The 14054-nt window shown below is 39.6% G+C and overlaps 1 protein-coding gene across 3 annotated transcripts in view; it reads left to right on the top strand.

Moving 5' to 3' along the window:
* taf1b (TATA box binding protein (Tbp)-associated factor, RNA polymerase I, B) overlaps positions 1-11900 on the top strand; it is a 33374-nt gene extending 21474 nt beyond the window's left edge. Inside the window, exons 1-15 of one of the 3 annotated variants that reach the window (XM_058378896.1) lie at positions 2010-2300; positions 2445-2543; positions 4395-4485; positions 4579-4673; positions 4754-4846; positions 4993-5092; positions 5171-5339; positions 5695-5794; positions 5886-6033; positions 6133-6310; positions 6841-6908; positions 7075-7165; positions 7252-7322; positions 9813-10041; positions 10818-11890. In XM_058378896.1, the coding sequence (XP_058234879.1) occupies positions 2283-2300; positions 2445-2543; positions 4395-4485; positions 4579-4673; positions 4754-4846; positions 4993-5092; positions 5171-5339; positions 5695-5794; positions 5886-6033; positions 6133-6310; positions 6841-6908; positions 7075-7165; positions 7252-7322; positions 9813-10041; positions 10818-11004 (1737 nt within the window). In that variant the 5' untranslated portion in view covers positions 2010-2282 and the 3' untranslated portion in view covers positions 11005-11890. Of the gene's footprint in view, positions 1-2009; positions 2301-2444; positions 2544-4394; positions 4486-4578; positions 4674-4753; positions 4847-4992; positions 5093-5170; positions 5340-5694; positions 5795-5885; positions 6034-6132; positions 6311-6840; positions 6909-7074; positions 7166-7251; positions 7323-9812; positions 10042-10817 lie in introns of those variants that run through there. The other 2 variants (XM_058378897.1, XM_058378898.1) reach the window with 2 other exon arrangements.
* Positions 11901-14054: the final 2154 nt, after the last annotated feature.

A 14054-nucleotide genomic window follows, 5' to 3' on the forward strand; every position in this document is an offset into this window, starting at 1 on the left:
GAGGCGAGCAGATTCCCAGCCTCTCTATGTTGAAACAACACACACAAAGCCTTGCATTCACATACTGGATACAAATATACATGATATTTATATCAAGCTATGATTAAAAAAAATGGATGATTTATGATTAGTCCTAAGAGATTAATTTGTACATTTTTTTGCAGGTATCTGCTATAATTTCATTCAGCTCAAAGGATTCTGGGAAATATTTTTCACCTGGGTATTCCCCTTATCTTACTGAACTAAAGAATGACTCATATTCCCACATTACCTCACACCTGAGACCTGTCTCACCAGCCAACAGAGGCACACTCTATTCACAAAAATGTCAGAATAAGGTCAGAAAAGGAGGAGTAAGAGTAATGAATCTTTATAGTTTTAATGGGTTTTACTCTTTGAAGCTTTGAGTATATGAGTAATCTCAGTCTCTTTGTTTAAGAGAAAACATCAGCATGGCCATTTTCTTGCTCAACCACAGAATCTCTCGAGCAGCAGAAAGCAGAGATGTGATTTTAAGATGCAGTGAGAGCATGCAATATTTATAACAGCTGAAAACCTTGCAAACTGGATTCAGTATTATTATCTATCTTTCTCCTCATACAATGTGACACTCATACTGCACAAGCTTACCAAAATGCACCCACTGCCTCCTACACCTCCCTCCCTGGTCTACTCCATCTGTGGAGGGCAAAAAGAGAGGCGAAACGTGCCAGACAAGAGCCAGGAGTGAAATACTGTGCTACAGTCAGAAGAATGCAGTAGTAATGTCCATGCCAGCAGTTACCAACTGTTCCTGATTTCCATAGAATCTATTGCTGTGCTTTGCATAAAGAACATTGGAGTTTGCCTGGGAGGCAGAAAACCAGAAGATTGGCACAGAGAGAGAGAGAGAGAGAGAGAGGCAGCTCTCATCAAACAGGTTAGGCAAGGTGGTTCGGCCCTGAGAGAACAAACACACACACACACACACAGTCACATTTAGACAGGAGAATAAATCATAAAACCGCTCTTTTCATGGACATCAGTAAAAGGTGTGTACGTAGTTTTGTGTACGTATCTCAAAGCCATCTCATATTGCATATTATCTCATATTGTACATTCCTATTTTAGGCTTGAATTCATGATGCAGTTTGTACATATGAAAACCAGACCAATCACAAACCTATAGATTTTTTTTTTAAATAAAAGGCTAAGCAAGCATGATTCCACAGTAAATTATACATGTAGACGAAGCAGTTGGATGTGAAATAGTGAGCAGCTCCCACTCTGAAGTCTCTCCATTTGTTTCTGTTTCCATGGAGCTGCATGTCCTCATGTCATGACGCTCTCTTACACTCCCACACAAACCCACTTGAGCAGCCGCCTCCACACACACATTATACAAAGGAGACCACGCTGATCTGTGGTCATAGAAAAGATCTATTGCAAAGCGAAAGAACTCCAGGTAATTAGTTCAGTCTTACAGTAGTCAGTCTTCAGCCCAGCTGGATTCATATAAACACTGTAGGTGTTCAACATTCAACAACTTGAATTTAGATCCCGTGTGAAAAGAAACAGGAGGCATGGGAGGATTTCACTTGCTGTTCTGTTGTACTGGTTTGTGTGTGTGTGTGGGGGGGGGTTCATATTCACTTGTTTTTTTATGCTTTATTTGTTTATAGCTTCAATTAATGTGAAATGGAAATAAAAAAGGATGCTTACAGCGTTGAAGCTGTAAAAACAGGGCTGATCAAGTGCGCCCTCTAGTGACCTGTGTGTGTCTTGCAGTCTGTTTTGATGGCTGCATAGGTAAGAGGTTTTCAGGGAACATTTTTAATGTTAAACACATTCCACTGAAACCTTCAGCACAAATGCTGATTTCTGTATAGCTTTTAATTTAAAATATATTATTGCGTTGTTTAAAATGAATATGAACTTTCCTTTTTTTTGTTGTTGCATTATTCGAGGTCTGATAACGCTGCACCTTTGTTCTTTTCGACTAGTTGACAACATTTATTCGCGACAAATGTTGTCAGCACTCAAATACATACCTATAAATATTCATTCGAGTAACACTGACCATTTTCAGTGGTCTCTTAATTTATCTCCCAGAGCTATAGATACCAGTGCACTCTACGTGTGGGAGTGAGCCTGGGGCTCTTATTTTGAAATGTTGTAGTGAGTGGACGCCATTTTGGATTCTCCTCGTGTGTATGTGTTTGTGGTGATAAACTTTGCATGGTGTTTAAGAGGTGTTGGATAAATTAGCAGCTTTCTTGTGACGTCATTAAAGTCCTTTGAAGATGGACGAAGAGATAACAGTGAGTGCTTCTAATGAGCAAGATTAGCTGTTAATGTTAAAGCCAAATTCAGTCATAATCCCGATAAAAGAAGAGCAAATGTCTCCATAACTGAACATGTGCTTGTTTTGTTTGTTTGTTTGTTTGTTTGTTTGGTGTTTTTAGGACGGTTACAGTGAACCATGTGGACAGTGCGGGTCAGTGTTTTGGGGTGTTTCAGACGGTGGGCAGTTCTTCTGTAAAAACTGCCACAATGTGATTGAGGTGAGAACGTTTTCATCACTCTTTAGCAAACAGACACCACTTTTGTAATGACATCTAGATTGTGCCTTGCCCATTTTAATCAAGTGGCACACTGCTGTAGGTACACAGTTCAGTTGTAGGCAGTTGGTTTCATCTTAAACGGCTGGGAGTTACCACAGTGCGCCTGTAGATGGTACTCTTAACATCTCTTCAGTTACACACCTACAACGATCAGGCATAACATTATGAGCACTGAGAGGTGACGTGAATAACACTGATTATCTCCTCATCATGGCACCTGTTAGTGGGTGGGATATATTAGGCAGCAAGTGAACATTTTGCCCTCAAAGTTTATGTGTTAGAAGCAGGAAAAATGGACAAGTGTAAGGATTTGAGCGAGTTTGACAAGGAAAAAAATTGTGATGGCTAGACGACTGGATCAGAGCATCTCCAAAACTGCAGCTTTTGTGGGGTGTTCCCGGTCTGCAGTGGTCAGTATCTATCAAAAGTGGACTAAGGAAGGAACAGTGGTGACAGGGTCATGGGCGACCAAGGCTCATTGATGCACGTGGGAAGCAAAGGCTGGCCTGTGTGATCCGATCCAACAGACGAACTACTGTTGCTCAAGTTGCTGAAGTTAATGCTGATTCTGATAGGAAGGTGTCAGAATACACAGTGCATCACACTTTGTTGCACATGGGGCTGCATGACCAGTCAGGGTGCCCGTACTGACCCCTGTGCACTTCTAAAAGCGCCAAGATGAGCAACAGAACTGGACCACAGAGTAATGGAAGAAGGTGGCCTGGTCTGATGAATCACATTTTCTTTTACATCACACGGATGGCCAGGTGTTTGTGTGTCGCTTACCTGGGGAACACATGCCACCAGGATGCATTATGGGAAGAAGGCAAGCCGGTGGAGGCAGTGTCATGCTTTGGGGAATGTTCTGCTAGCAATCCTTGGGTCCTGCCATCCATGTGGATGTTACTTTGACACGTACCACCTACCTAAGCATTATTGCAGACCATGTACACCCTTTCATGGAAACGGTATTCCCTTATGGCTGTGACCTCTTTCAGCAGGATAATGCACCATGCCACAAAGCAAAAATGGTTCAGGAATGGTTTGAGGAACACAACAAGAAGTTTGTGGTGTTGATTTGACCTCCAAATTCCTCAGATCTCAATCCAATCGAGCATCTGTGGGATGTGCTGAACAAACAAGTCTGATCCATGGAGGCCTCACCTCGCAACTTAGAGGACTTAAAGAATCTGCTGCTAACATCTTGGTGCCAGACACCACAGCACACTTTCAGGGATCTACTGGAGTCCATGCCTCGATGGGACAGGGCTGTTTTCGCAGCAAAAGACCAACACAATATTAGGCAGGTGGTCATAATGTTATGCCTGGTCAGAGTAGTCCATCAGTAATTTCACTGAAAACTGAAAACATGTTGCAGTTTTACAATTTCTGCTGGTATTGCCACTCATACCCTATAATATACAGTCATATTGTTAAATATAATGCTGCATTCCTTATTAAGTAAATAAGAAACATGATTCATTACATATTTTTTTGTGCATTATTTCATATGTGCATTAGACCTTCACAGTGACTGACATATTAGTAAATAAAATTGTTTAAGAAATGGTGAAAAAGCTGAAAATCAGTGCTCAGGGGGTTTATCCCTTAAGTATAGGCTGAATTGTGCTTGACAGGGAAAATACAAGAAAAATAAACATGGGCTCCCAATACTAGCACTACTAACATCTGTGTCGGGAACTTTGGAAACTCGATTCATAGAAACAGAACACGCTGGGGAATTGTCTGTGCCTTCTTGAGGTCAACATTATTCTGATTGTCAATTCACAGAGAACGAAAGATTGTGATGATATGAATGCAGTGCTCTCCAACAGCAGGATCTCTTCTTTATCAACACGCAAAAGGAAGCAGAGTGGAAAAGGTTAGTCCAGGCTTCTGGACTAATTCCTGAAGTGACAATGTGAGCCATTCATTTCTATCATGATATTATGTGCATGTTTGTGTGTTTTGGAAGGTGCACGAGACTGGATGGTAATCGAGGGCTTTCAGCTGATCATTAAACTTCAGGCTGAAGCTTTGGTTAAACTGGGTGTCTGCCCTCAGTTTAAGGTCAGTAATGCAATGCAAATAATGTAGATAACAGAGGGTAGACATTTCCTATGTCTATTTAAACAAAGTGTATCTCACAGACAGATGTGTTATGGATTTTCTGGAAGCGATACATGCAGAAGACCAAACAGGCATACACAAGAGAACTAGCGAACAGTGTCAGTTGTTCAGTGGTGAGTTAGACAACATCTTTTGCTTTTGTTCTTGTGTGGGTGATCTGGGGTATAATGTCCACAGTGAGTTTTTAAATTAAGATGCAGATTAAAAAGTAAACATCTCTCACATCACTCTCTTTTGGATACTTATGTCCACTCTTCAGGACTTGTCCAGTGACAGTGAGGCTGAATCATCTGTCGCCTTCAGTGAAGCATCAAGTCACGCTGAGGTTGCCTCAATGAATGGAGCCAGTGCAGTTTCTGGTATCTTCATGGGTTCTTTTCACTTTAACATGAGTATCTTGTTAAGACTATTTTGCTTATGATCTCCTGTGTTTGCAGGATACTCCAGTGATGGGAGATCTTCAGTGTGTTCAGGCTCTTTGGATGCTGAGCAGTACCTCAGACGGAAAGAAAGAAGGAAATTGATGAGCATGCCCCGAACACTAGCATTCTGCCATTTGGCTCTGCTTTGGGTCAAGGAGGCCATCACCCTGGCAGACTTACTTAGGTGAATAAGAGGAATTCTTGGGGCTTTTTATTCACTGCAGAAAGAGCCAGAACGTTCAGCAACATTTGACTGGCTAGGGTGCAATTGTACACAAAATTCAAATTTTATACCATAACAGTCTGGACATGCTTTCACTAATGTGTTCTTTACTGGATTTTCTATTTTGATGTCCTTATCATGGACAAAAATGACTTCTGTATATTATTAGATTCAGTATATTATACACATTACAATAACTGCTTATGATCATTATAGACTCATATTTCCTGAATTGGATTTTGTCACAATTTTACACAGTTATTAATGCTCTTATGCTTTTTATTGTGCCTAATTTAGTATGGTGTTTCTCTTGCAGGTTGGTGTCTAAGGGCCATGTCCCTTATATTAATGTTCATGAATTGTTTCCAGAAGAGATGAGGTTCTTTGGCAAGGATGCCTTAATCTTTAGAGTTGAGGTAAGCTAGCAATCTTCACTGATTGTGTAACAGCGGTGCTTGTATTCAGACTGTTACTTACAGCGTCTATAAACACACCATTGCCTTGCAGACTATCCCCACTTACAGTAAGGTACACGACGAGGCAGTGGAACTGGCAGCATTGATAGATCTGCCAACATTCCCTCCTGTGTCTCAGGATTGCCTACTTCATCCAGCTCTGCTCAGTCTACGCTATTTAATGGATGCTAACCTTCCTGGTGAGGTTGCATAAAGCTGTAAAGAAAAGCTAATGAGGATCAGCTCAGTAATTGTTTTCATTAGTGTTTATTTTCTTTTTCTCCAACTTTTTATTTCAGATGAACTTCATACATTGGTTTGTAAAGTAATACAGAAAACAGCTATGGGAAAAGACTCCTTTCTGACCTTTGACCCTACTGGAAGAAAGCCTACACTTCTGTGCTATGATCTTCAGGCTGCAGCACTCATTGTTGTGACCATGAAGCTTTTGTTCAGGCTGGACGATAAGGTGGAGTGGTGAGTGTCCTTCATGGTACTAATGAATGCATCAGCATTATTATGAAATGAAATTTGTTAAGAGGCAACTTTCTTAGAATTATGGCATATTGTTAGTAAAAAATGTTATTCGTGGCTTAAGTGGTTAAGGCTCTGGGTTGTTGGTCTGAGGATCAGGGTTCAAGACTCAGCCCCACTGTTGGGCAATTGAGCAAGGCCCTTAACCCTCCCTGCTCCAGGGGTGCTGTATCATAGCTGCCACTGTGCTCTCACCCCAACTTTCTCAGCTGGGATATGTGAATAAAAGATTTCCACTGTGCTGTAGTGTATTTGTGGTGATAATAAAGGCTTTATGCTCTCAGTTCACTTCAGCTTCGTGTCCTCAGTTCTATTCAAGACTGCTGATCTTTTAGTTTCGCCTGATGGTTTATATTTCAGCGAGAGGTGATGGCATGTGGTACTAGTGGTAGACTAATATAACAGCTTTTAGCTGAAGGACTCACACTCTACTGAATTCTATTGAGTTAAAACCTGTTCTATTATTTTTCAAGGAAGGTGGCCAGAAAAGCAAATAAAAAAGGAGATGAAATGAAACATGGCAAGAAAAAGACCAAGCGAGGTAGACAATTTTGGTCTCATATTGGGGAAGGGGAAAAGAATATGAAATATATATATATATATATATATATAAAATTTTTTTTTAAAGAAAGAAATAATCAGGCCATTTATGATTAGTATAGAATGACTTGTGTTTCTCATATTAGATGACAACTCCTCTGTTGCAGGTGGAAAGATGTTTAATTTGAGAACATGGTTTATGGTTGTACAGCCTGCACTGGAACGAGCCAGGGAGAAAGAAACGCAGGCTGAGGCCATGTAAGAAGCTCCTTCTGATTAAAAACCTTGTTTATAGAGTATACAGTCTGACTTGCTGTTTATGTTTAATTCACTCTCCCCCTCAGGCGACAGTGGAAATCTAAGAAACCCATCATTCCGTCTTCGAAACATAAAACCGTCATACTAAAACGGAGACGTAAGTGCATAACATCCATCATAATTTTTATGCTTACAGAATCCTCAAAAATCATTGTGCAGTGGTGCAATAGGAACGAATGGTCAGTTTTTTTTTAGTTGTTTGGACTGTGTTGTTTAGTGGTTGCACAATCCTTGGGAAATCATAGTCTATCTTTTGGTCACTGGTTGGTAGGAATTGTTTGCACTTAATTACCAACAGCCACAGTGATTTTCATGAGTTTCATATTTATTTTATTACTCAAGATATGAAAAATCTCTTAAGAGACTCCTCAGGTTCATACATACATCCCCATCATGTTTTTTCTGTACTTTTTCTGATTACCTTCGTTTAAGGTCTTGGTTTGCACAATGATAACAGGATCATCACCCCTTTTATAAGCTGTGTATTCAAACAGATAAACACTCACTGAGCACTTTATTAGGAACACTATACTAATACTTATCAGATGCTTATCCCTAGATATTGTTTTGGTCAGTTCAAACAAGACTGGCCCATTGACTTCTCTCACCACAAGGCGTTTCCATCTGTGGAAGTACTGCTGTCTGGATGTTTTTCTATATTGCCCCTTGAGACTGTTGTGTGTGAAATTCCAGGCAATTAGCAGTTATAGAGGTACTCAAACTAGTCTGTCTGACACCAACAATCATGCCAAGGTCAAAAACATTGAATTCACATTTTGCCCCCATTCTGATGGTTGATGTGAACATCACCCAAAGCTGCTGACTGATTTTATGCGTGACTGGCTTAGTAGATAAATGAATAAATGAGTAGGTGATCCTAATAATGTTCTCAGTGAGTACATACAGGGAACAAAACATGAACAGAATGTTGTGTGGCTACTGCAAGCATATACATAAATGTATTTGTAAATGCAAAGTGGTCTAAGAGTGGGTCAAGCTTGTAGAGGACCTGTGTGTCATATCCCGGTGCCAAACTTTGGATTGGAAGAAAACCGAAACCTAAAATAGTGCACAAACCTATCTAAAGCATTTTAAACTTTAATGAAAAGAACAGGTGCAATATCTAAACACGTCTATGACCATTCTCCTACATCAGCCTTGACCATATAGTGTAGCAGAAACCCTACAGTATCACTTCTCCAAGACTTTTTTTTTTCCACCTGCGGTTTGATTTAGTATCCTTTGATCAATACACTCACAGAGCATTTTATTAGGAACACCTGTACGCCTCCTCATTCATGCAATTATCTTATTAGCTTATTATCTAATTATCTTGTGGCTGTGGTGCTGTGCATAAAATCATGCACACATGGACTGGTAATTTTGTGTAACGTTCACATCAACCCAAAGAATGGGCGGAAAATGTGTCTTATTTTGACCGTGGCATTTTTTGTGTCAGATTGTTGCAATAAAGATGTTCATGAGCTGTCTGCAGAACTGCTGATCATGAACAGAGGTTATCAGAGAATGGCCAGTTTGGTTTAAGTTGACAGAAAGGCTACAGTAGCTCAGATAACCACTAACCACCAATTGTGGTTAGCAGAAAAGCATCTCAGAATGCATAATATGCCAAAACTTGTCAGCATCAACCACAAATTAATCATTTCATAGGAATGTTTCCAACATCTTGTGGAATCCATGCCATGAGGAATTGAGGTTTTAATAGCAAAGGGAAGCAATACCCAGATTAGTAGTGTTCCTATAAAAGTACTCAGTGAGTGTATGTGATCAAATGTGTTTAGAATCTGGTCTTAATCAGTGATTATATGTACTGTTTTAAAAGTATCAAATTTATGGGAAAATCACCTTGGTACACTAAATTGCCAAAGATTTGGGACACCCCTACAAATCTTTGGACTGGTCTGCACAGAGTCCTGACCTCAACCCGACACCTTTGGGATGAATCGGAGCTGAGACTGTAAGCCAGACCTTCTCATCCAGCATAAGTGCCTGACCTCACAAATGCGCTTCTAGAGCAATGGTCAAAAATTCCCATAAACACCCTCCTTAATCTTGTGGAAAGCTTTCCCAGAAGAGTTGAAAGTGTTATAACAGTAAAGGGTTGGCCACCTCCATATTACATTCATGTGCATGTAAAGGCAGGCATCCAGGCTGTGGCCTGGCTCGCACTCTCTGCTCTAATTCATCGGGTTAAGGGTCAGGACTCTGTGCAGGTCAGTCAAGTTCCTCCACACCAAACTCGCTCATTCATGTCTTTACTGGTGTGCAGTCATGTTGGAACAGGAAGGGGTCATCCCCAAACTGTTTCTACAAATTTGGGAGCATGTAATTGTCCAAAATGTCTTGGTATGATGAAGTATTAAGAGTTCCTTTCACTGGAACCAACCTCTGAAAAACAACCCCTGAAAGATTTAGAGAGGTGTTCCAAAACCTTTGGCAATATAGTGTATGTTATTTAGACATCAGTTCAAAAATACAAATTATTTTTTACACACAAGTTGTTTGTTTATTATAATCAGTTTCTAATCAGTTCTAATCTCTCTCTTTCTCTCTCTTTCTTTTTCAGGTGTGGTTGAACAGCTACAGAGCACTTTCCAAGCTCTTTCTGGTTCAACTCCTGAGCAGAAAGTTTCCTCCCCATCTACCTTCCTCTTCCTTTGGGGAGACAAGAATGGAGCTGATGGACCCAGTCTCCATCACAAGTGCCTGGACAATCTGATGATTAAAAAGCAAAAAATTTGCCGCATTGTCAACCGTAAATATTGGCACACTTTCTTGAGGAAGTGCCCTCCAGGGTAAATCCATAAAATTGTAGACAAATCCAGTGCCTTTTCTTAAGTCTTTGTCACCTCATGTTATAGAGAATGGGGTTTGTGAATAATTTCGAGGAAGGAGTCTGGCAAAATTTTTATTTTGAAATCTAGAGCCACATTTACACAATGTAAAATAACTCTACAGTAAGTGTAAATGTGTAGTTTCTATGATTGCTAAAACATTTACACACTTAAAATGTTTTTAAAATTCTGTCTAGCTGTTGCCTGTATCAGAAATCTGTTACCAGTACTGGGCTATGCCTTCATACTTTAAACTTTCATACCCACAATTTATTCATTTATTTATTTTTTGCAGTTCATAATTTCATTTATTCAGAGGTCACTCAAGTCTGTAATACAGTTATGATTAAACATCTCCCAGAAGGAAGAGGGAGCTTAGGAACATTTTGTGTTGTACGCCCACTGAATTAACTACAGCAGAAGTCCTAGTGATTACAAAGGGTGGGTTCCTGTGGCAATGATAATGTCTCATTTGTTCATTGAGCTCTTTTCTAAGTAAATTGCAAATGTAATAAACATTGTTTCACGATCCAAATGGGTAGAGATGTTCTAGTATTTTATTCATGACAGGAAATTCACACAGTGCCTGTTGATGTGGTAACTCGTGCCTTGACCTGAACCTGAAGATTTTGCTAGAGAAAGATGGCCATAGATACCACAGGCTCAAAAGGAGTACCATTTGAAGCACTGTTAAGCTAATGTGTAAATCATTTAAAAATATCATTGTGTCTGTGCAGGCGGTGTGGAGACCATTTCAAGGATCTGGAACCTACTTTGCCCAGGATGTATGTGTGGTTACTTGGACTCTTCTCTTTCATTCTCGGTGTTGAAGATGCGCAGTTGCACAATGCAGTGGTTCAGGTGGAGCGACGCCTACTGGCAAAGCCAGGCCGCAAATCAACACCAGAAAACCTCAATGAATGAAGACAGACTTGGCACAATTGAAGCACTTCTGTGTTGAGAAGAGTGTTTTTTTTCTTCTTGTGTGTAAAGTCATTGTCTGCTGTTACAGAACAGAGTTGTGTGATTCCACCTTTGTAAGGTTTACAGTCTGACACAATTGTTTGTGTTTTTATACTGTACAGTTTCATAAAACCATTTCTTTTTTCATTCAGTAAAAAGATAAGTGGTTTAAATATTTGTGTACTGATTTCTAAAATCTAAAACACATTGTAAGGTGCAGTTTTGTATATGTGCTCCTTCCTTTTGGGTCAGGAGAGTAGAAGATACACTGACCATTATAAATGGATCCTGTTTTCATTAAATCTATTTAAATGTTTATAAGGAACCCTTTATTTCACAGGTACAAACTTTACCTCTTCTTCTTCTTCTTTTGGCTTTTCCCTTCAGGGGTTGCCACAGCAAATCATCTCTCTCCGCCTATCCCTATCTTCTGCATCCTCAACACCATCACCCACTAGCTTCACATCCTCATTTATTACAACACAAACTTTACCTCTTAGGGTCCTGAAATAATACAGCCATAAAATAATTGCGATAAAAACTGCTAAGTCTTTCCCTTTCCTCCAGCTGATGCTATCTTTGCTGTTGAAGCAGTTCAGATTCATGTCTGGATCAGGAAAATATACATATATAAACAAAATATTAATCAATATATGAAATAAAGAAACTAGTGAAATGAGGTTCAAAAGGAAATCTGTACCAATTCAAGTCTGAATCTTTAACCTAGTTTGTAATGTACAGTGAGTTAGTTAATATAATCTCTGCTGTAAAGTTAGCATCTGTGGCAGCTTTAGATGTCAACGTTTAAATAATGTAATTGAACAATAAATGTTACGCATGTGCCAGATTCTATTATGTTTTATTAGAGATATTTGTAAATCACATCCATACTGTGCTGTCATTAACAATTTTTTTTTACTGTCCTTCATGATGCTGTGCCTCAAGAGGTCCTTAAGGGATGAGGACTGTAAAATAAACTTATCTTTTAAATGTATACTGAATACATATGGTGTGCTAGCAAAATTTGCAGCTTGATAACCAAATTAAAACTTGTTACAAACCAGATAGATGATCATTCTTATAATAAGGCAAATTTGTATGTTTTTTATTCATGATCATATAAAAATAGAGGCAAGATGGAAACATAAAGTAAGCTAGAGCTTTAGTATTGAGCCTTGGGTACCTCAACACCTTTACTTATTTTTTGGCATTGAGGACAGTATGTGGTTCTCACAGGAGCAGCCAGCTGGCTCTGCAGTGCAATGTGTAAAACAAAGATACCCACTGATTCATAGCATTTGGTCTATTGGTCTTCATCCAATCGGTCAATCACGATCAGCTAAACCACACACATTAAGGTGGAGGTATGATTTAGTGCTCTATTTCTTTACTTGACATAAATTGAAACCACAATAACGCAATATGATTCCCAGTTTAAAAACTCCACTGTGGAACAATGTATTTTCATCTATAAACTTTGGCTCTGTTATTGATAGTTTATTCCAAAATTATTTTGACTGCCTTAAATTCTTCATGGTGTGTGTATTAACAGATCTGGCTTTTGCTGCTGGTGGTGTAATGGTGAGAGGATTTCTTCTTGGGACAGAAGAAATACCAATCAATTTAAGTCCCACAGGCTATATAACTAATGTTACTGACCCTGTGCATCCCTTTATAGCCACAATTTACCCCTCTTAAAATGGCATCTTCCAAGTATAATAATGAATATATCACAAAGCACAGGTCATCTCAAGCTGGTTCCATGATCATAATGATTTCAACGTACATTAATTGCCTCCCAAATCACCAGATCTGAATCCAACATAGTTCAGAAGAGAGCTGGCAATACAGAAGATGTACAGTATAAACATCTGCAGCAATTATGTTATAAAAATCATGTCAGTATGAACCTGAATTCCCAAAGGAATGTTTCCAACACTGCAAATTCTGAAGAGCTGTTCTGAGACCAGTGGTGTCCTAATAAAATGATCAGTGAGTGGAAATATTTTCTAAGTTGTGTGAAAAAAAAAATAAACTGCAGACACACCATCCTTTTCCATAATAGATCATAAGACCGTAAGACTGTAAGACTGTAAAAGACTGTGAGCCAGGCCTTCTTGTCCAGCATCAGTGGCTGACCTCACAAATGCGTTTCTAGTGGAAACACACTCCTAAACCTTGTGGAAAACCTTCCCAGAAGAGTTGAAGCTGTTAAGGGCGGGCCAACTCCATATTACATTCATGTGCATGTAAAGGCAGATGTCCCAGTTTTGGTCTGGCTCGCAGTCTCCGCTCTAATTCATTCCAAAGGTGTTCTATCAGATTGAGGTCAGGACTCAGGCCAGTCAAGTTCCTCCAAACCAAACTCGCTCATCCATGTCTTTATGGACCTTGCTTTGTGCACTGGTGTGCAGTCATGTTGGAACAGGAAGGGGTCATCCCCAAACTGTTCTCACAAAGTTGGGAGCATGAAATTGTCCCAACTGTTTTGGTATGCTGAAACATTAAAAAATCCTTTCACTGGAACTAAGGGGGGCGAGCCCAGGCCCTGAAAAACAACACCTGAATTCAATGATTTGGAGTGGCGTCCCAAAACGTTTGGAAATACAATATATCTAACAAACCCTAACGCTGCAGGTAGTTGCTACAATTGGCCATTAGGGGGAGACACCCACCAAATTTAAGAGCTGTAAAAAATCTTTTGTCCTGTTGCTTTTCAATCTTCAAACATTATCCATAATAAAATATCTAAGAGTAACATGTTACTAAAGTTCAACCATGAAGCAGAAGATCTTTCATTCAAAATTATGCTTTCATATTTTCATATTTTTCTACGGTCCAATTCGGCTTGCCTTAAAAGGATATGATTTTCTTTCTTTGTTCTCTGAGATCTTTGTCTTTTTATTTTATGCTGAGGCGGGTGAGGGGTCTCGTCTCTGTCTGTCTGCACACATCCACCCACATGGAGGAGGGGGAGCAGGCTGAGAGAACACTCAGTACCTCAACGTTTA

This window comes from Hemibagrus wyckioides, linkage group LG25, assembly GCF_019097595.1.
Source record: "Hemibagrus wyckioides isolate EC202008001 linkage group LG25, SWU_Hwy_1.0, whole genome shotgun sequence".
Taxonomy (NCBI): Eukaryota; Metazoa; Chordata; class Actinopteri; order Siluriformes; family Bagridae; genus Hemibagrus; species Hemibagrus wyckioides.